We start from the raw sequence: 20,637 nt of genomic DNA, 5'->3' as shown, positions 1-20,637 counted from the left end.
TTCGAAGCTTCAAATTTTCGCGTTTTTTTAAATTCTACTAGTTTAATATATATATATATATATATATATATATATATATATATATATATATATGTGTGTGTGTTTGTGTGGGAAAATGGATGGGTATGGTTAATCAAAAAAGCATATGCATTTTGTATTTTTAATACAGTTTATTAGATTTAAAAAAAATTACAAAATATATTTTACAAACTATATTTTTAATTCTCTTATCTACGTTATATAATAATTCACATATTTTCTTATATATACGTTATATAATAATTCACACACGCCCGCTCGCAGTTATTTTTATTATTATACAATAATAGACATTTTTTATTATGTACATTTATACATATATTGTATATCGGGTACTGGACCCAATTGCTTTCGCTTTAATTAACATTTTGCGCGCGCGCGCACACACACACACACACGCACACATACACACACACACACACACACAACACGCAGTCGTTTTTATTACTATACAATAATGCATTACTATACAATTATTTTATTATATATATACGCATATATATCGGATATCGGACGCAATTGCTTTCGCTATTAACTATACATACATTTTGCACACACGCTCACACGCAATCATATTTTTATTATAATACATAGTCATTTTATTACTATATGTATACATCGCTTTAACACTACATTTTGTACACACATACATACACACACACACACGCACGCAGTCATTTTTATTATTATACAATATAATGCACACAAACATTTTATTACATATGGGTATATAGATGCATATATTATTGGTTATTGAAGACATATATATATATGGTTATTAAATGCAATCAAATGCACGTGATTTTTTAGATCAAATCAATTGTCTTGCGACGAAGTCAATTCGTGTATCAATAATTTTGTGCATCACAAATAGAATGTTAATTTTTGATATAAGTATGCATTCATTTCAATATAATCACTTTATATACCTTTGTATATATATTGATTTAATGCAATACATATAATCACAATAACATAATTTATATATAATTTTCCAATAATATTACTCAAAATACAAATATATAAAGTAATAAATTCTAAATCTGTAGATTCATATTATAAATTAATTATTATATTAAATAATACAAATTGTATATTGCCACGGGAAAGGAAATATATAAACATATATGTATATGTATAATATATATACATATATGTATAATATATATTGCAACAAAAAATCACAGCTGTAAAAAACAAAATATTGAAACAAATTTTATAAACACTATCAAGTGTTTATAAAATTGTATAAAATGTAGTAACTCTGCACTAAAAATGAGTATTTCTCTGTCAAATTTTTTAATATTTTACTCTTTGTTTAATATTCTTTATATAATTAACAATATTGAAATCCATTATTAACGGATATCCAATCTTTTAATAAGTATTCAATAGCAATACAAAAGAAAAAAAGACTAAGAAGAGAAATATATATCTTTCTATTTTTTAATTAATAACTCGAAAACAAATAGAATTTCTTAAATTTATTGATTAAGATAAATAATCATTATGTTATTTTACGAATGATGTTATTTCACTTATAATTCTCTTTAACTTTCTCTGTTTGGATATCATTTTTGTTCATACTTTAATACCATTGTCCTTAAAACTAAAAATTGGAAGCATTTTTTGTATTTAATATTTACTGTATACACACACATGCATACATGTGAATAAATTTTGATAAAGATTAAAAATCATTAATCATCAGGTATAGGAGTATTGCAATTTCCATGCCACAGTTTAATCTCTGAGTGGCATTCTGAATAGTTAGCAAATATATCCGCATAACCACGATCACGCCACCAGGTACAAAGCTGCCTATTCCAACCACAATCAACTGTGTGAATAAGTTCTGGTCTTTCCATGCCTAGAAGTGTATAGAAATCTTGATCGCCTAAATGACCCTATAACAAGACATATAATGTTTATAGTAATATCTGATAAATATAATATAATCCCATATATAATAAATTAGTAAAATAATATGTTCTGTATAAAAAATATTACATATTAAGTGCACTTTCATTGGCCAAACCTAAATCAATTTTTTTTTTTATAAAAATATTGAGAAGTTTACAAGTTGAAATATAACTAATTAAAAATAAAAAGCTTCAGAATAAAATTATATATATATATATATATATATATATATATATATATATCCCGTGTAATCAACGTAAAATAGTATGTAACTAGAGAACAAATGAATGGAAATATTAAAATTAATATAGATTTATTAGAAAGATAGGAAGGAATTAAATAATGGAATATTTTGGATAAGTAAAAAATTATTATATATTATGTTATATTGTGTGTAAAAGCACAAAAAAAATAAGCAAAATTATTTAATTACCTTAAAGTGATATTTCTCTGTCATTGTATCCACACTGTTCTTAGTAACAATTTCTTTATATTCAAATGATTTTCGTAGTCTTTCTAAATTAAAAAGTACCATCCCACTATTGTAGCCAGGATATCCGCCTTTATGTCGAGGTTCGCCAAACATTGTTGTTGGATGTTTAGTGCGATATAAATATAAAACATGTCGGTAAACTGGAGTTAGCTCTGGAGCCAAGCCAAACAAAGCCTCCTTCCCAAAATTGTTAAATTCTTCAAATAAATCCTTCACGTCTCTGCGAAACTTTGTATCCGCATCAAACATTACAGCTAGTTTCTGATGACTGGGTGCAATCTTATGCATACCCAGTGAGAGAAAGAATAATGCATCAGAATAATATGTCCCTGGTTTACTACTGAAATGTGGGGACATAACTGACACAATATCCTCTAGTTGTGTGGCCAGTATGTGTACATCATAATAAAATACCTGAAACTAAATAAAAAATATTTATTTATATAATCATATAAATTTACATGATTCTGTACATAATTACATGACTTTATACACAATATAATTCATACAAAATAAACATTCAAATTAAAAAAGAAAAAAAAAAGGGAATATAATCGCAATTTTTAGAAGTAAAATCACATTTTGTGTTTAAAGAAGCTACAATATGCCAAAAAAGAAAATATATATATAAAGATTTAGATTTGTCTTACAGTATAATACTATAATAAATAATATAATACTATTTATACTCTATAAATTGATACATTTCATACAAGATAAATATCATAGACAGAAAAAAACAGAAATACCTTTATAAATTTCCCAGTATTAACTTTAACATCTCGAATAACAATTTGTGCTATACTTTTACTCTCATCATCGCTTATTACATGAAAAGCAATATTTACAGAGCTCAATCTGAGTAAAGAATCTACAAATATTTGAAACTTGCGTTTCATGGGCGAGTTTGAAGCAACTTTGGTAAAAATACACCAAATATTGTAATAGTCTGCCCAATCATGTAGCAAAGTGCTTGCTGTCGAAGATAAATAATTGTCTTGAACAATTTCAATAGAATAATTTGTTACTGTTAAGGTGGTTGTAAGATTTCCCAGGCTTGCATTTTGCATGCGCATATTGGGCACAATCCAGTGCCCACCATTGGATGTCTGATAGCAATAAAGGGCTACCAGAAACAACACAAGGATTGTCAGCCTCAGTAGTAATTTGCGTAACAAGGGCATTTAACCCGTATCCCTTATTTTTCTATCCTAAAAGAACAAACAAACAGTTGAGTAATGAGAGAAAAAAAGAAATTCTTAAAATATAAAATGTCTTGAGTGAGAGAGAAAACGAGCTTATAATAAATCAATTTTATATTTTCTATAATTCCATAATTCATCCACTTAATTTATTTTGTTTAATTTAAACGATTTTTCTCAATCGACAAAGTATTAATATCGAATCACAAAAGTAAAAAAAAATATTAATGCTTACGTGAACATGATTAGCGGTCGATTATTTGTTATCGCGTTGCCCTATAGATCAGCTGTTTAGAGTTTCCCATCGAACAATATTACATCTGCTGAACATCATTGTTCTCTTACATTGGGATTTGCATCGTGATATTTTTGTTCATATTGTGCACATAAAACAGTAAACAAAAACACTTTTATTACACAATATGAGCCCAAGTTATCAATTAAAGCCACTTTAATTAAACTCCAATTAATTTAATTGCAGAGCGAGCAAAATAAAAATACTGTTTATAAAAGTAGAGAGAAGATCCTGAGATAACACATCTAAACGCATACACACCTAAACAATAGGAGTGCATGACAGATAGCAGGGCATGGCGGATGTCGAATGGCGGCCTTTCGTATAGTGGCGCCTCTATAATATTGCGTGCGTAAAATTATGCACTGCATTCGAGAATACGATTAGAGAAATATAAATGACATATCTTTTTTTAGATTTGCTTTCTACGTCTCGAAATATATAAAATGTATTTTAAAAAATCGATAAGGAATTCTTTATCACTTTACATAATTGTACGCATGAATGAATGTGTGAATAATATTTTATTCTTTATTCTAATATATTTATAAATAATTTTCTAATTCCAAGATTTCAAATAAATGCCTTCATGAGTCTTTTAATTTTATTAAATCGAATAAGCGATTTTCGTGACAACTTTTATCTTATCGTGATATGATTCATTCTCTGTTACTATTGATGGCCGCAATGAGATAAATTGCTTGTATACTTTTTATCAGTTTCTATCAGGACATATAACAAGACGATACTGTAATATTTCATTTTTACAAAAAATAAAATAAAAAGCATCATAAATAATATTTAAAGTATTGAATTTTGTGTAATTCCATTAGATTCCTCCATTGTAAACTGTGCATTAATGTGAAAAATACAAAAATTGGAAGGTGTGATAAATTATCTTTATGATTAAAAAAGAAGAGCATTTTTAAAATTACATTTTTTTATTATGTAAAAAAATAGAACTATGCTATTAATGAAAATTTATGCCATGAAATTTCAAAAGTGAAAATCTCTATAAAACTATGTTGAACATGATTGTGATACATTTGACTAGTCAAGATAATGTTAATTATCAAATAATGAGTTGTCTTCTATAAGATTGAATTACGTAAGTAAACATGTCTAAATTTGAATTTTTTTTTTTTTAATGAATAATCTCTGCTCAATTCATCAAATTTTTAATTAAGCTACCTGCACACTCGTTGATCACAAAGTAAAAGTAAGAGATAAAAGGAATTTTGTTGTAAAAAGTAAATAATAATTTGTAATATCAAAACACATGTAGTGAGCCTGAAGATATACATATACATGTATTAAACAAGTGAGAAAGAGTGTCAAAATTCTTATTATATATATATATAAGAATTTAAGCTCTCTTTTAATTGTGACATAATCTTAAAATATAAAAAAAATAATTATACAACGCATCTACAACAGTTAAACTCGAGTCTAGAAAACGTTACTTCATCGAACATAAAAAAAAAGAAGATGCAGCAAGTACCGACGATCTCGCGGTCTGCTTCCCTTGGCAGGAAATCAAAAGAATCTAAGAATTTTTCATCGAGAAAACAAAATATGCATCATCGCAAGTATGATTATTAAATATTTTATCTTATTAAGAAATGTTTTGATAACATAAACATTCTATGCAAGCTATTGCTCCTTTCTTGTGCAACACAAGCGCACAGCGTTAGACAATTATTGTTTATATTTGCTGTTAGAAATTTTGCTATTTGCTGTCCGTTATTAATTTCACAATTATCAATTATTGTGTCATTAATTTTTATTAATTTATTCCATAATGGGACGGCTTCGCTCGGAGCTATTGATGTATCGCAATGCGTTGTATGCAAGGGCAAGGTAAAATCGCCCAAAATGATGACATGTCGTCATATTTTCTGCCTACAATGTTTCAAAAATCGACTTATGATATCATATAAAAAAGGTATGTATTTAATTGTCACGGATTCAAAAAATTACGATATAATTAAAGAATAAAAAATAATTTAATATTAATAATAATAATAATAATAATAGTCATACATAAAACCGAATAATATTTCGATTTTGCCCTCTGAACTTTTAAGCAAGCGTTAGCTATAAGTAAAATAGTATAAGCAAAATGTTTGCCGTATAATCAATCGCACGTTTATTTTAGATGGTAGTATGTGCCCGGTCTGCAATGTAGTAGTAATCGCCAATAAAATAGATAAAGAGCAAGAATCAAAGAGTGCGGTAAGTTTTGCGCCCTTACCGCCAAAGATCCGAGATAAGAAATGCCGTGCCTGCGGTGAAATTTGCGAGAATAAGTGTAAGCACTGTAAACGCGTAAGTAATTTTGAAATTAACATAATCAATAAATCTGCATTTCGCTACCAGAGAACCTTATTTTCTATCAATTTTTTCATGATTTCAATTGCAATAAAGTTACATTACAATAATCTATTATTATAATCTATTGCTAAATTCTGACTGTAACTATTAGAAAATCAATTATAATTATGAAGTAAAAGATTTTTTCAATATTTTAATTTACACAATATTTTCTCTGTTACAGAGATTTTGCGATGTCTGCTGGACAAGTCATATTAATGATTTGAAAGAAGAACTTGGCAATATAAATGGAGATCTTGAGACATCAATAGTGAGATTTGAAGATAAAATCAGCAATTTTCAGGTAATTTATTGACTGGAATAAAAAAGATGTTTAAAAGACATTTATATGTCTAAAAAAAATTAGACATTTTTTTAAACATGATAACGCAGAAAAAGTGTTTTGTCTGAAGCACACAGATATAATAGAGTTAATTCATTTCTTTGTTGTAGAGTAAAGCAAACGAGATGCTAGAGTTTATTAATAGGGACACCGAAGGCAAAATAATTGAACTTCAAAAGAAAAGGGAAAGTCAGATTAAGAAGGTTGAACACATAGTTACTAGAGGCGAAATGTCAATGGGGGATATTAGAGAAAGAATATACCAAGCACAAATGGAGATAAGACAACAGAAAGAAGAATCATATGATGTGCTGCCCGATAATGAAACCAAGGTATGATATTTAGAATTTTTATCTTGTACTCGACTTTTCTTCTATCGTTATGTTTTGCATTTATTTACCTTACATTTACATTATTAAGGTTTGTGTGAATAAAAATTGCATTAAAGATGATCCCTAAAAAGAGAACCGCGAAACGTACGTTTTTTAAATATATGATTTAAAATCTTTTGTATTAAAATAAAAAAATATTATATGCGCTCTTTTTACTGCGCCGGATTCTATTTGTCATTTCTTAATTTAATTTATAATTATTTTGAAACGCACGTTTTAAATATTGCATTTCAAAAGTTTGATCTATTATATTTATTTATAATTTCCACGCGTACATATACAGACAGAAAATGAATTCTTATCAAATAAAATGAAGAGTATTATATTCATATAAATGCAATAATTATATGTTTAAAAAAATTATGTAAAAGAAAGTTAAGAATATATTTTAACACAAATTTTTGAATATTAATGATATTTCTACGCACATATATATATTTGTAATATAAAAAATTTTTTCTTTTTCTTTTTTATTATTTCATTATTTTTTCTTCCTTTTATTCGTTTTATTTATTAATAGAAATTTTAAAACATTTAATATTAAATATTTAATTAATTTGCGACTTATATTACTTAATATTATATTGGAAATTAATAAAAAATAAATAGCTGAGCGTATAAAAAAAAGTTTGATCAGACATTGTTCTTTCTCTTTCTTTGATGTATATTTATCATACATCGTATTGATTTTATTCTAATATTAAATAAAAAACTATTGAATTGTCAAATATAATCCACGTATACACATTCTCAAATAACTCTCTTTCGAGATAACGTAATCTGAGTTTTTCTGGCCTTCTGAAAGAGAAAGAAAGAGAGAGAGATACTATGCCCGGTCTCTTTGGTTCTAAAATCTGGACCAGCGCCGTACCTGTCTTGTGCAGGATGCCTCATAGTATTGATTACTTGAGAAGAGGAAGGTATGTAGGAGGAGGGGGAGAATGGTTGGCGAATATATGGGACTAGCCGAGGCGAAAGAACCGGTAGCGGGATTTGGTCGGAATTTTCATCGTTTTCCGCAAAGCCAATAAGATAAACAAAAAGCGAACTCGAGACGAAAAAATTCTGACAATAACAAAAACATCACGATGCGCACAAAAAATTGCATAGAACTTATTGCTAAGAAATATGGCAAAATATAACATGAAAGAAAAATATTGCAATCAATATTCCGTTAAATATAATGAAAATAAAATATGATAAGTAAAGGTTGATTAAATGGTTGATTAATAAAACATCGCATGAGAAAAAGTTAAAACGTTATCATGTGTGTGATTGTTATAATTATCTACAACAAATCTATTACAGAAAGATCTAATGAATAAAGAGAGTTTATATGATTTTTTATGTATAACAAATATTTTTTCAATTACTTTGGTTTTGTGTATGTGTACGTGTGTATGTGTGTAAATTTTATATGTATAATAAAAAATAGTTTCATCAGCATTTTAACAATATACTAATTATTTTAATTGTAATTTATTTTAATATCTGTTTTCTTCTAATTTTAATTCTGAAAAAGAAAATGAAAAAAATTATGACAGTTCATATAAAATTTATGTTTGGCTATTAAAAACTATAAAAAAAACTTGTCTTTTAGATATTTAATCAAACATTACACACTTTAAAACTTTATTTTCAACAAAATTCAATTTAAAGTTTAATTGTCAAAATTTAAAATTAAACTTTGAACTTACTTTGCGACACATTATGATTTCTCTTACCAAGTTTTAGGAGAATCATATTTTCGATTTGTTAGTTAATTTTTAAATAGATAGTTATCATCGTATGTATTTGTTTGTGTATATAATGTGCGATGTATGTTGTATATTTTGTTGTGTACTGTATGTGTGTGTGTTGGGGAAGAAAAATACGCTTTATTATAAATAATTATTAGAAATAAATAACGCTATAACCCAAAATGGACTTGAACGAAAATAAGTCAACAGAATTCGAGAATTTGATCAATATTATAGAGAGATTTATATAAAACGTTAAAGCATCAGATTTGTATCCAAAGGAGTGCCGGCATTAAATGGAGTAAAAAAAACCGACGGTAACGACGAGAAATGCGCCGCGTAGCGTAGGGAAAGAGATAGAGGGACGGGATGAGAGCGGGTTCGCGAACCGATAGAACCTACCCGGGATAGCAGGAGAATAATGGTGTTGGTGTATAAGGCACGAGCAGCGAACGTCTGCTACTGACAGCCCATTACCACTGTACAAACGCAGACACGGCGGTCTGGTACGATGGCGAAGGCTTTTCCGAATCCTGTCTCTTTCTCCGCAACCTGGCTTTCCTCCACGTCCTTCTTTTCCTCCTTCATCTGCTCCTCTCTCTTTCTTCCACATCGTTTCTTCTCTTCTATCCCTCGCTCCATCGCCATCATCCCCAAGATATCGAAGATCTCCACCCTGCGAAGAAGTAAACCAGATAATGAGATACACTCGCGACTTTGTATTCTATTATGAAAATATAGAATATTAGAAATTTCTACAAAATATAATACCTTTATTAAATATATATCTCTAATTGTAAATCGATTCTTTTTTAGAAAAAAAGAAATCCTGTACATGATCGAAATTTTTCTCTTACTTTCCATCACAAAGCATCTGCTTCGGTAGAGAATTTAAGCACAATCAGATCACTCTTTTAAAACTATTTAATCCACAATTTTGTCAAAAGTTCCTCTTTAAATCTATACAATAAGTGGCAAATCGTTTGTTTACTGTTTGAAGTACACAATAGGAGCTCAATTTCTATATAAAGTAAACGAAAATTAAAATCCACGAATTTATAAATGTGAGAAAAATGAAGTCAAAAATAGAAGACAAATTTTGACTCCTGCAATTATTTATTATTTACGATTATTTGACATTAATTCTCTTTACTCAAATAATTAAATCAGATAGTACATTTTTTACATAAAAATTTTGATGTTAAAATCAATGAAAAGGGAAAGGCCTTTTTATCATCTGTTTTTATTTTAATTCCTAATGAAAACTCTTTAAATTTTTATATTCCATTTACCCCTTGCTTATTATACTTTATTTTTATTATATTTAACGGAATAATAATTGTAATATTTTTTTACATCGTACTTTGCCATATTTCTTTAGTAATAAGTCTTATGCGATTTCTTGTGTGCAATGTTTTCGTTATCATCATCATTTTTCTGTCTTGAGTTCGCTTTACGTCTATCTTATTTAATTGCATCTATAAATTTATCTTTTAACCTTTTAACGTATCTAAATCAATCTCGTTTATATCATTAAAGAAGGTTTACGTAAAGAAAGTGCTGTTCAGTTGCTTTAAGGTGCCTCTTGTACTAACAAGAAAAGAAGATTTTGCAGATTGTACACTCACGTGGACAAAATGGGGGATCCAGCTTGAATCAATTCACAGTGTATTGTCCTCTCTCTCCTTCTCTCTCTCCTCTCTCTCTCTCTCTCTCTCTCTCTCTTTCCCTCTAGGATGGCTTTTTCGGGGTTGGTTCGTAGCCACGCCCGACACCCTCGTCAGGCCACGCCCGTACTCACATACACAGGGAGAAACACAACATGCATGCGCATATACGTGCACACACATAGCCCGAAGGCTCTGCAGGACCCAAGGGCTAATAATTCACGTCATAAGCACACCCTACCATAAAGAGTCAGCTACAGGCATCGGGCGTATATATTCCATAGCGGCAGCATAAACGCTATCCAGTTGCAGTTACTGTTAATTACCGATCATCTTTTATAATTTATTGCCGCGCCTGTTAGCACGAAATTTGCTGTGCCTGGAAAATTTGCCCGATGACTGACTAGCCTGACAATTATGTAACGCGCCGCCGAATCATTCCCCGAAGTAACTCACTTGCGATGACGAGTCAGCATTGACGCAGTGATTTCCGATACTCCATTAATTGAATGTAATAATATGGAAAGGAATCAATTTTCGGAAATAGACCTTTGAATGTAATAGAAGAACGTTATAAAAATAAAATTTTATAATAGAGAAAGATAAATAATAATAATTAATAATAAAGATGTAATAATTCTTTTCTGACACATGTAAAATGATTAACTCCATTGAGTATATATATCGGACTATATATTATTCAAAATCCAAAATTATTTGACAATTTATTTATCACATAATTTAACGTCTAACAAGAATTATTTTATTATTTTTATAAGATAATTAAACAAAAACTATTTTGAAAGTGAGAATATCTTACTTAGTGCATTATAATGATAGACATAAAAGTAATATTTTTTACTTTTTCTAATTGACCAAAGATATCAAAAGAATAAAAATAACTTTGCGTAAAGAAATCACGTGTAACCATTCCATTCCAAAGTATGTAAAATTAAATTATTTAATCCTTTATCTTTTATCTCATTCTGTATATTAATATAATGAACGAAAAATAAATTAGTTAACATTAGAAAAAATTATGTACAATATTATTATATAAAACAATTGAATATATAATAGTTAAATGTGATAGAAAATAATTTTCGATCTCATTATAAAATATTATTTTTAGCGTTTTTTTAATATGACTATATTTGAAAATTTAGTTTAGAATTTTAATCCTTTTCCGTATAATTTAAAAAAATAACAATTTAAAAAATAATTTCTTTCTCTCTCTTCTTGGTTCTTTCATAATACATTTTGATTAAAACTGATACAAAAATAGTATGACAGCAATGTTTTTCGCGCTGATAACGTTACTAATGTAATGGAAAATCAACGGGATCATTCATAATTTGTTACAGAGTACGATATGTCCCTTTCACTTTTGGGGATGAGGGCGCCCCGAATTGCTAGTGTGGCCGGTAGTTGGCCCCTAAAATTAGCCACAGTGACATATTGAAGAGCGTGTGTCGTACCCCCTAAGACACGGTCCTCTTCTCCCTTCTCTCCCCCACCTTAAAACGCACAAAGCCGTCCTGGGAAAATCAACTGACGCGTAACTAAACGGTGTATCATTAATTCCAACGTGTATGTTTATATCGCGCTGGTTAAAGAGCGCGTGGGGCTCCTGTGACTGCATTTAGGGGGACGGAGTCCCAGATTTTCAAATTGGCTCATTTTTATGCACCGGGAATCGCGAAAAGTAGAAATCATAAGCATGATATCGAAAGCAGGTTCAAGATGCACTTTTCCACAATTATATATGTGCAGTTTAATAATAACATATAATTCATTAACATGTTTTCTTCTCTAAATCTTTGTTTGCTATTTTATATAATAATTGAATATAATTTGTGGATTATTAGATATTTTAAAATATGAACTTTTAAAATATTATAAGCTTTTGTTAATCATAAATAATTAATATCTTTATTTTATATTTAAATTATATATGTATAATAAAAAGAGAATATAAAATTATAAATCTTTTTTTTATTTTTTAAGTGTGTATGCATCAAAGTAGCGCTATTAAATACCGATAACAAAATCACCTTTTGCCAAAAATGCTTGATCAATACGCACCATTATTTTCGAATGTGACTCGTCAAAGATCTCTTAATTGCAATTTTCATTTTTGTCTTTCCCTCGATCTTTGTCATCTCGCTAGAGACGATGCGCTCAATTCTCTATTGTTGCCTGCTCTTGTTGAGGAGTTACCGCATCATCGGACAGAGATGTCGATTCTTGGGTAACCATTTTATCGGCATGCGTATCCCTGTCCATACCTGATTGGCGTGAAATATATCGACGCACCTGAGTGTCGTGAAAAAACGACGACAAAGGCGTTTTGCGTTGCACTTTGAAGTTACCGTAGGAGTACTTTAAACGATTTTCCTCGACGAATGCATGTAAATAAATGTCACAAATCTGTATTATTCTGAATATAAAAAATGTGTTGTTTTAAAAAATAAAAGTTCTCTTCTGTATATTTTCAAACATTTCCAGTTATAAAAAACACGTAAAGATATATAGCTACATCTGAGGCGACACTCATCAGATTTTTATATGATATTCTAATTTTCCCCTCGATTCTTCATTTGAGCATACGTTTATATTTTTAACTTATACTTGTGTTGTTATTTTATATTTATCAATTTTTAAATAACTGAAAAAATTTTAAACTTAAAAATTATTAAAGCATTTACAGAAGAAATATTTCTATTTCCTCGACGGTACAATCTTGAAGAGGGATTATGTGTCTCGAGATTAAATATCAATAGAATGGAAAGCATGCCAAAATAAATTTTATTTGCTTATGTATCTTCTAACTTTTATCAAGATGGTAGTAAACCGGTTCGTAAAAATTCCTCGTCACATATTACGACATTGGCGAATCATCGCAACGTCGGAGGTCCATCACCGACGCAAACAGGCTTTAGGCCACCAAGCCTATTTAGTACACGTGTCCTCGCACGTTGAATCGTGGCAATCCTCATGACGATCAAACGGCCTGGACGAGCGAGAGAGAGAAAAGGGGCCGGGATAAGCACAAAGGGCCCGCACGCTTCGCCACGTGACTGCCAGTGGTACGACTTTGGGGTACCGTAAGTGCCAGAAAGCACAAAGCTTCATCTTTCTCTCGCTCTTCATCTATCTCTCTCTTGCTCTTCTTTCATCCCTCTTTATGCCGACGATTGGCCGCAATTTAGCGACGCGTCGTTGCACATTGTACGAGATTTGCGGCAGAGAACGTCAACTGCATTGCTCTGCATATTTCATTTTTGTTCATTCGCCAATTTATCAGCAAGAAATTGCTCGCATAGAAGAAATGTTTGTCATTTTTGGGTCTTTGAAACTTGAACAATTCAAGTCATTTTGCAATATACATAAAGAATGTATCTCCTATACATATATGTATGTGTGTGTGTATAAGCTGTAGATAACATTTATAATAAAATAGAGTTATATTAAATAGTTTATTTTTCTATAATTATTATACGTATAATATAATGATATAACGTTACAAATAAATTGAAGTGCAAATTATATATATTTACTTAAATTATAATTTTATTATTATATCATGATTTAACTTATTTTAATTATATATAAATTATATAAGAGACAAAAGAACGCTGCACATAGTATCATTTAACATAATTATTTTATATAATTTTTTATTATTTTAATTTTGTGCATATATATTTCATGTATTTTCAGATCTATTTTCAGGTTAGAAAATACATCTGTATCCTAGATAGATCAATGTATATCCTGCTTTAATAGAACAAAAATATTACTAATCATATCTGTGATGACATAATGTTTCATGCCAGATTTTAACTTTATGTTAAAAATATGTTGTATTTATGTTTCAGGTAACAGCATTTCTAGATTTACAACAAAAAGCTGCAGAAGTAATGGCAGCAGTTGCCATTTGGGAATCGGAATTGAATAATATACAAAAGGGATTTAAGAAAGTTAACAAAAAGGAAAAATTGCCTGTCAAAAAAAACAAGAGTTCTCTGTATAAGTAAACAAATTTTTAATCTATCGTATTAAATAAATTTAAATTAAAAATTTCTTAATTTTTTAGTTTAAGCAAATATCATTTTGTGTCAAGTTTCACGAAAAATTGTGCATAAATTATTCTACTATAACATATATTGCACAGTATAAGATCATTAAATAAAAATTAAAATGACAGACGGAAAACTTTCACATCCAAAATTATCGCGAATCGTGACATGGTGCAGCGACCGTCGGCGCTCGCCGTTGATTCCTGGAGGGATAACATTATCACGACCTGTCCGGGGTCAGGACAGGTTGTCATTCTGGACAGGAAGTTCAAAGTTGTCCGGAGGATTCGTCACCAAGAGATGATGGCACCTCAAGGACTCGCTTTCCTGCAGGAGAATGATGAGATATATGTGACAGGTTTTGATATTTAATTTTTAAACTTTTATTTTTTACTAGACGTATTCTGATTTTATTGCATTTTTAAATCCCTTTTCCGATGAAAATATTTTACGGAAATTATAACAAAATTATAATAAAATAGTATTGAATTATATACTGAAATCTCTATCAATTAATCTCTTATCGCGCGTTTTAATTTCTTATTAAAATTTTAATAAAAATTCAAAGACGTTTATTAAGAGCTAATTGTATTCAATAAATTTCAATAAAATTTGATATATATATTAAATTTCATAGAAAGTTTTATAAAAAATATCTTTTAAAATAATTTTTTATAATTTATCATATATTGTTAATAAAGTAATAATAAATGCACGCTACTTTTAAATTGTGACGTTTACAGATAAATATTAAACATTTATATTGTATTATATCACATTTTAAATATTATTTTAAAAACAATGCAAAAGTGAAAGTCTTTTGATTTTTAGTTTCAAGATTTAATATATTATATGTATAAATAATTAATTCTTTTAAATATCTATTTATCACACACACAATGTTGATTCGCGCACGATTTAATATCTTTCACAGATAAATGGAGGCACTGCATATTCGTATTTGACCACAAGGGCGAGCTCGTTCGTCGCATGTGCAATAAGGGCAATGGAGAATTAGAACTGCTTTCGCCGGAGGGAATCGCGTTTCATCCGGAACGAAACGTGCTTTACATCGCCGATACCGGAAACAATCGCGTCCAAGTCCTCGAGAAGAACGGCGTGTATTTAGACAGTATCGGTCCTAAGAGTAAACACGTGAAGGGCACTGTCAAATTCCATAGAACCGGCCCGATCGCCAGCCAACTAAATCAACCGACAGACGTAGCTGTCACGATAACGCGTATCTTCGTCGCCGATTCCGGCAATCATAAAGTGAAGGTAAAACGCGTCCTCGTTTGCGATTGTTGTTTATATACAGTTCGAATATTTTGTTATTATATATAGTTCGAATATTTTGTTTTTTTAATAAACAATGTTTTTCCTTAAATGTTATGGAAAGTTTAACAAATATTTGTTTATGTTGACATATATGTATTTATGTGATATAGGAAATATTAATTTCGAAATAAAATATTTAATGTCGAAATTAAAATAATTGCACATAAAAGAAATATGTTTAGTATTTTGTATTATCGCGCTTTTTATAAATATAATCCGATAGAGATTTGCATAATGCATGCAATTTAAAAATAATTAAATATTTTTTAAAAAAGATATGATAAATAATTAATGCATGCAAAAGTCAAACATAAATCTATCGATTATTACACTAATGTATTAACAAAATAAATATTTTACAATAAATAAAATATAATCTTTTTTTGTACGTCATACAGATATTTAACCACGATGGACAAATTCTTCAAACAATTGGCGACGTTGGTATCGCAAAGGGTTTGTTTAGGTTAATATAAACTATTATTGCTAATTAAGTTTATTGTTACTGAAATTAGAAGTCTGCTAAAGAAATAAATTACTTTTAATTCTCGTAGATCGCCCGAAGTATTAAGTATCGACAAGAAAGAAAATATCATTGTGGGTGACGCTGGAAATGGAAGAGTGCAGATTTTTTCCCCAAAAGGTGAATTTCTACGGATACTAGGCGACAGAAAGACCCAGGGATATAAGTTTGCATGGATATCTGGTATATACGTGACAAATAATTGCGACATTTTAGTCTCTGATAGCAAGAATAACTTTATATATTTATTTTAATGTGTTTTGCAGTGTCTTTTCTTTATTCTAAACCCTTTCCCTTCGAAACTGTGATTCCTTTGATTTTAAGCCAAATAAAGTTAATTTTCAATTTTGAAAATTACTCACGACATCGAAAAATTAATTGTTGCCAATACTTTTTAATGAATTTATTTTTTATCGTACTTACGTAAAATCCAGATCCTGGATACGCGATTTCGAAGGCCCTCGATTTAAGAAATCGACATGGCGATTCAATAGATAAATAGAATCGATAAAACGTGAATCGTAATGTTTATTTTTCCCAAACCGCGTTTCCAATCGTAGATCAAATAGATTCGCGGCGTGAGGCGCCGGCTCTCTCGTCTACCCGTTTGACCAATAAATAATTTCGCAAACAAATTGATCCCCAGAGACTATAAACAGATACTTAGAGGCACGCGCTCTCGTGACCCGGCGAATAAAATGTCCTAACATAAGCGCGATTGTAGATTGAACTGTCGGACAATAGAAAACCATCCGACAGTTAGACCCCTACTGTGAGAACCGAAGTGGGCCCCGCGGCGTGAAATCTCTATTATTCCGGGGGTCGGAGCGCGTACAGAACTGTTCGACGGGCACGCGTGTGTGCGTGCGCGCCAAGGGGGATGCACTGGTGCTGACAAGGGGTAATCGGCCGGTCCTCGCCCCTCGAAAATAATGTAATCGCGAATTAAATGTTTGCTCGGATATCGACGATCTCCTCCGAGGGGATTCCCTCGTCCGAGGAAATCCAATCGGAAGTGGATTTGACTCTGACAACTATACGATCTTTGAAAAGATCTGTTTCTCGTGGTATGCATTTATTGTTAAATAACAAATACATTAATCGAAATCTTTGACCATTGACTCTGTAATTTATTTTTATCGCTCTATCATGAATCTTTGATGTCTGCCACTTTCTCTCTGATCTCAATAAATATAAAAATACATATAAAACACACGGTGAAATGTAAATATAAAATAATATTACATTAAAAAAGTATAAAAATAATAAAGTAAAGTAAAGTGTGTTTAATATAGATATGAAAATATGTTTATTCATATCTTATATAAATTTGATTTGACAAAAGTTTATATTGACAAATTTATTGCAATTTATATCAAATACGCAAATATTGCATACAATATTGCGTGCGAATGCTACCGAAGAGAAAAAATACCATAGAGATAGCGAAAGAAAGAGAGGGAAATATTTGGAGCGAATCTCTGAAGCTACGCTCTCCCTTAAACAGACGTGACAAATCGAGATAAATAATGGTTTGTGAGAATACAAAGCTCACTTGAAATTTGTCATAGTGATACTCGAAACGGCACGCTCCCAAGTAATTGTGGATGGATTGCGCGAATAAAATGATACGTACTCGAGTCACTGTATCTGGGTTTGTTACATGATGCAAATGATTTGGCAAAATATAAAATAAAAAATATAAAATATTTCATTATAATTTAATGTATTTAAAATTTTATAAACCAAACTAAATTTTTCCAAAATAATGTAAGAAAATAATATTAGAAAATAATCATGTATATTAACACAAGTTGATATTTGTTATCAAAAATTAAAGAAAAAAATTGAAAATGATTTATTCGTCACTTTCACTTGATAAAAGAATCTCTTTTCCTTTTTGCGTCTAAAATAATTTTATTAATATCAATTGTCTCTTCTTTCTGTCTCTCTCTTTCTCCCATTGATCCCGAATTGATTTTTCACCATGAGATAGTATCGAAATATGCAGATCAAGCGCGTTCGGCTATCGAAGGATTAATCTATCGCGGTGAAGGGCTGCATATAAGGACTTGGACTTGGTGTTCTCACAGGTTCGAAGGCTTAATTATATGCATATCATCGTTCTGTGTGGGTCAGTCAATAATAATTCGGTGATGCCTTCGGCGAGGATCAACCGCGGATTGTTCTATCCCTCTCTCTCTCTCTCTCTCTCTCTCTCTCTCTCTCTCTCTCTCTCTCTCGCTCCGAACTCGTTTCAACGGGGACAAAACTTTGTCCGGTCTACGTGTAGTAGATAGGTATAACCCCGGCGTACAACCACTATTGTGATCGTATTAACACCTCGCATAATTGCACCGTCGCGTTTCTCTCGTCGCGCGTGCACTAAACACGGCTCATTTGAATATTGGCCCATTCATACTATTGGGAAGGCTAATAATCGCGCTCTTAAAAGAGAGACACCACCGTCGCCGATCAATTTCGGTTGCCGCTATTCTCCAAATGTCATTTCGCATGATGCTTTCTCAGGCTGTCACAACGAACAATTTTTGCAAGTCGAATCGCAAAATCACCGAGATCAGCTTATTTTTAGATGCACTTTGTTAATCTTTTTTTTTTATATTTAGAATAAAATATTTGTATAGAGCTAATTCTATAAATGTATAATTTATGTGTGATAGAATCCGATCTCGATAAGAACCATAGTGCTAAATTCTCCTGATTTTTTATATTAATAGCTAAACGCAATTTTTTTAATTGATAAAAATTTATTTGTAATTATTAATATTTTAAGAAGAGATACTCGAATTATTTTTTCTCTGTTAATTGCAAAAATATAACAAACTTAATTGATAGGAATGACAAATTTTCTACTGTAAAAAGAAAATAAATTTATATGAACAGATTAGATTAACTTGAGATATTATAAAAAAGTACATTAAAAATAATTAATTACATTATTATGTATAATTTTTGAATTTGTCAATTTTGACATCAGATTCGTATTTAGCAATCTAAAAAATTCTTAATTTTAATTAAACACAATTAAATACTATTTGATAAATCATCAATGATTCAATTCACAATTTTTCCACAATAATTCTCTCTTTATATTTACATATATTTTACTGATCGTCGAAAAAAAAGACAAAAGAGAATCATTTTTAAATCAAAGGAACGTTCGCAATATTTTATCCGTGTTTGGCGAAATTGAAAAATTGCCCCGCCACCCCTCGCTATACTACTAAAACGCCCTTCTTTCTCCTGTGAATAAATCCACCCCCGCGTCTACCGTCGAGGTGACGACATGCGATAGTGGGTGGGGACGAATAAAATTTCTACGGGGTTACGTTCCAGGGGTTGCATCTCGGCCGATAAAACCCTCGCTGGAGTGCTCGCCCACCAATCTCGTGTGCGTTTGATAATCGCACCCCATATTCGTCTCGGCTCACCATTGGCTAGAAACCCGCCCAGGGGTTGGTATCGATCATCCCTCGTGCTACCCCGGTGCTTTTCATATATAAAGCGGCCTCCCCAGGGACATCACTGATAGTCTAAATCCGTGTATTCTCCGTACTGATATTCTCACTCGAGCTATCAATCGATTGATCGGTCGTGGGAAGATCAATAGAAAAATCAAAATTAAAAAAACTGACGTGTAAAAAATTGCAATTCTCCAGAAAAAAAAAAAAAATAATAAAAGCAAAAGTTATTTAGTGGAGTTGCTCGTTGATTCGTGATATTCCCAATTTGCGGGAATACTGTCGACGAATGAGATTGTGAAGACGCGTATATTATGGCGAATCATCATCCCGCGTACGATTTCGAGGATAAGAGCCAAAGAATCCGCCATCGGGTTGGCACCACGTCCAGAATCGCAGATTCTACTGTGGCATGCACCAGGTACAAATTTCACCCTTTCTTTCTCAGATAATTAGACATGTGTTAAAAAAACTCGTTCTCTTTAATTAATATGAAATTTAAAAACGCCTTGATTTTATATAATTAATCTCAACAAAGTGTGTGCGTAAATAAGATGAATAACCGTGCATGTGTATGTGGGAGCGAGTGTATGTCTGTGCGTACATGTAGGTGTGGGCATAATATTTGATATTTTATATTGTGGTATTTTATATCTCTAATAATTTATTCTGATATATTCTGATACTTGCCCAATTCATAATTTTCAATAATCAGAGGAAAAAAGATTATAATGTTCAATAATCAA

At 30.5% G+C, this 20,637-nt stretch overlaps 4 protein-coding genes across 5 annotated transcripts in view; 2 read left to right on the top strand and 2 right to left on the bottom strand.

Annotated features, from left to right (window-relative positions):
* Window positions 1–164: 164 nt before the first annotated feature.
* LOC126851818 (xyloside xylosyltransferase 1-like) lies at window positions 165–4,246 on the bottom strand. The gene is made up of 4 exons (XM_050596170.1): window positions 3,893–4,246; window positions 3,205–3,666; window positions 2,396–2,875; window positions 165–1,946 (listed from the first exon to the last, which is right to left on the bottom strand). Exons 2-4 carry the CDS (start codon window positions 3,637–3,639, stop codon window positions 1,740–1,742), a joined length of 1,122 nt encoding a protein of 373 aa, XP_050452127.1. The 5' UTR covers window positions 3,640–3,666; window positions 3,893–4,246; the 3' UTR covers window positions 165–1,739.
* Window positions 4,247–4,692: 446 nt separating this feature from the next.
* LOC126851723 (RING finger protein nhl-1-like) lies at window positions 4,693–16,668 on the top strand. Its single transcript, XM_050595973.1, has 11 exons — window positions 4,693–5,060; window positions 5,140–5,542; window positions 5,759–5,897; window positions 6,111–6,280; window positions 6,510–6,629; window positions 6,779–7,000; window positions 14,348–14,502; window positions 14,677–14,906; window positions 15,483–15,826; window positions 16,285–16,352; window positions 16,441–16,668. The coding sequence occupies exons 2-11, from the start codon at window positions 5,441–5,443 to the stop codon at window positions 16,661–16,663; spliced, it is 1,773 nt and encodes a 590-aa protein (XP_050451930.1). The 5' UTR covers window positions 4,693–5,060; window positions 5,140–5,440; the 3' UTR covers window positions 16,664–16,668.
* LOC126851724 (transmembrane protein 26) overlaps window positions 9,463–20,637 on the bottom strand; it is a 23,399-nt gene continuing 12,224 nt past the window's right edge. The window contains exon 7 of the mRNA XM_050595975.1: window positions 9,463–9,475. The gene's annotated coding sequence lies outside the window, so the exon portion shown is untranslated. The remainder of the gene's footprint in view (window positions 9,476–20,637) is intronic.
* The window catches only part of LOC126851726 (basic helix-loop-helix transcription factor amos), a 3,219-nt gene continuing 2,576 nt past the window's right edge, over window positions 19,995–20,637 (top strand). For both annotated transcript variants that reach the window (XM_050595977.1, XM_050595976.1), the window contains exon 1: window positions 19,995–20,312. In XM_050595977.1, the coding sequence (XP_050451934.1) occupies window positions 20,206–20,312 (107 nt within the window). In that variant the 5' untranslated portion in view covers window positions 19,995–20,205. The remainder of the gene's footprint in view (window positions 20,313–20,637) is intronic.

This window comes from Cataglyphis hispanica, chromosome 8 (assembly GCF_021464435.1).
Source record: "Cataglyphis hispanica isolate Lineage 1 chromosome 8, ULB_Chis1_1.0, whole genome shotgun sequence".
In the NCBI taxonomy this organism is placed as follows: Eukaryota; Metazoa; Arthropoda; class Insecta; order Hymenoptera; family Formicidae; genus Cataglyphis; species Cataglyphis hispanica.
The sequence above is the reverse complement of the archived record's forward strand: the minus strand, read 5'-3'. Positions and strand labels throughout refer to the sequence as shown.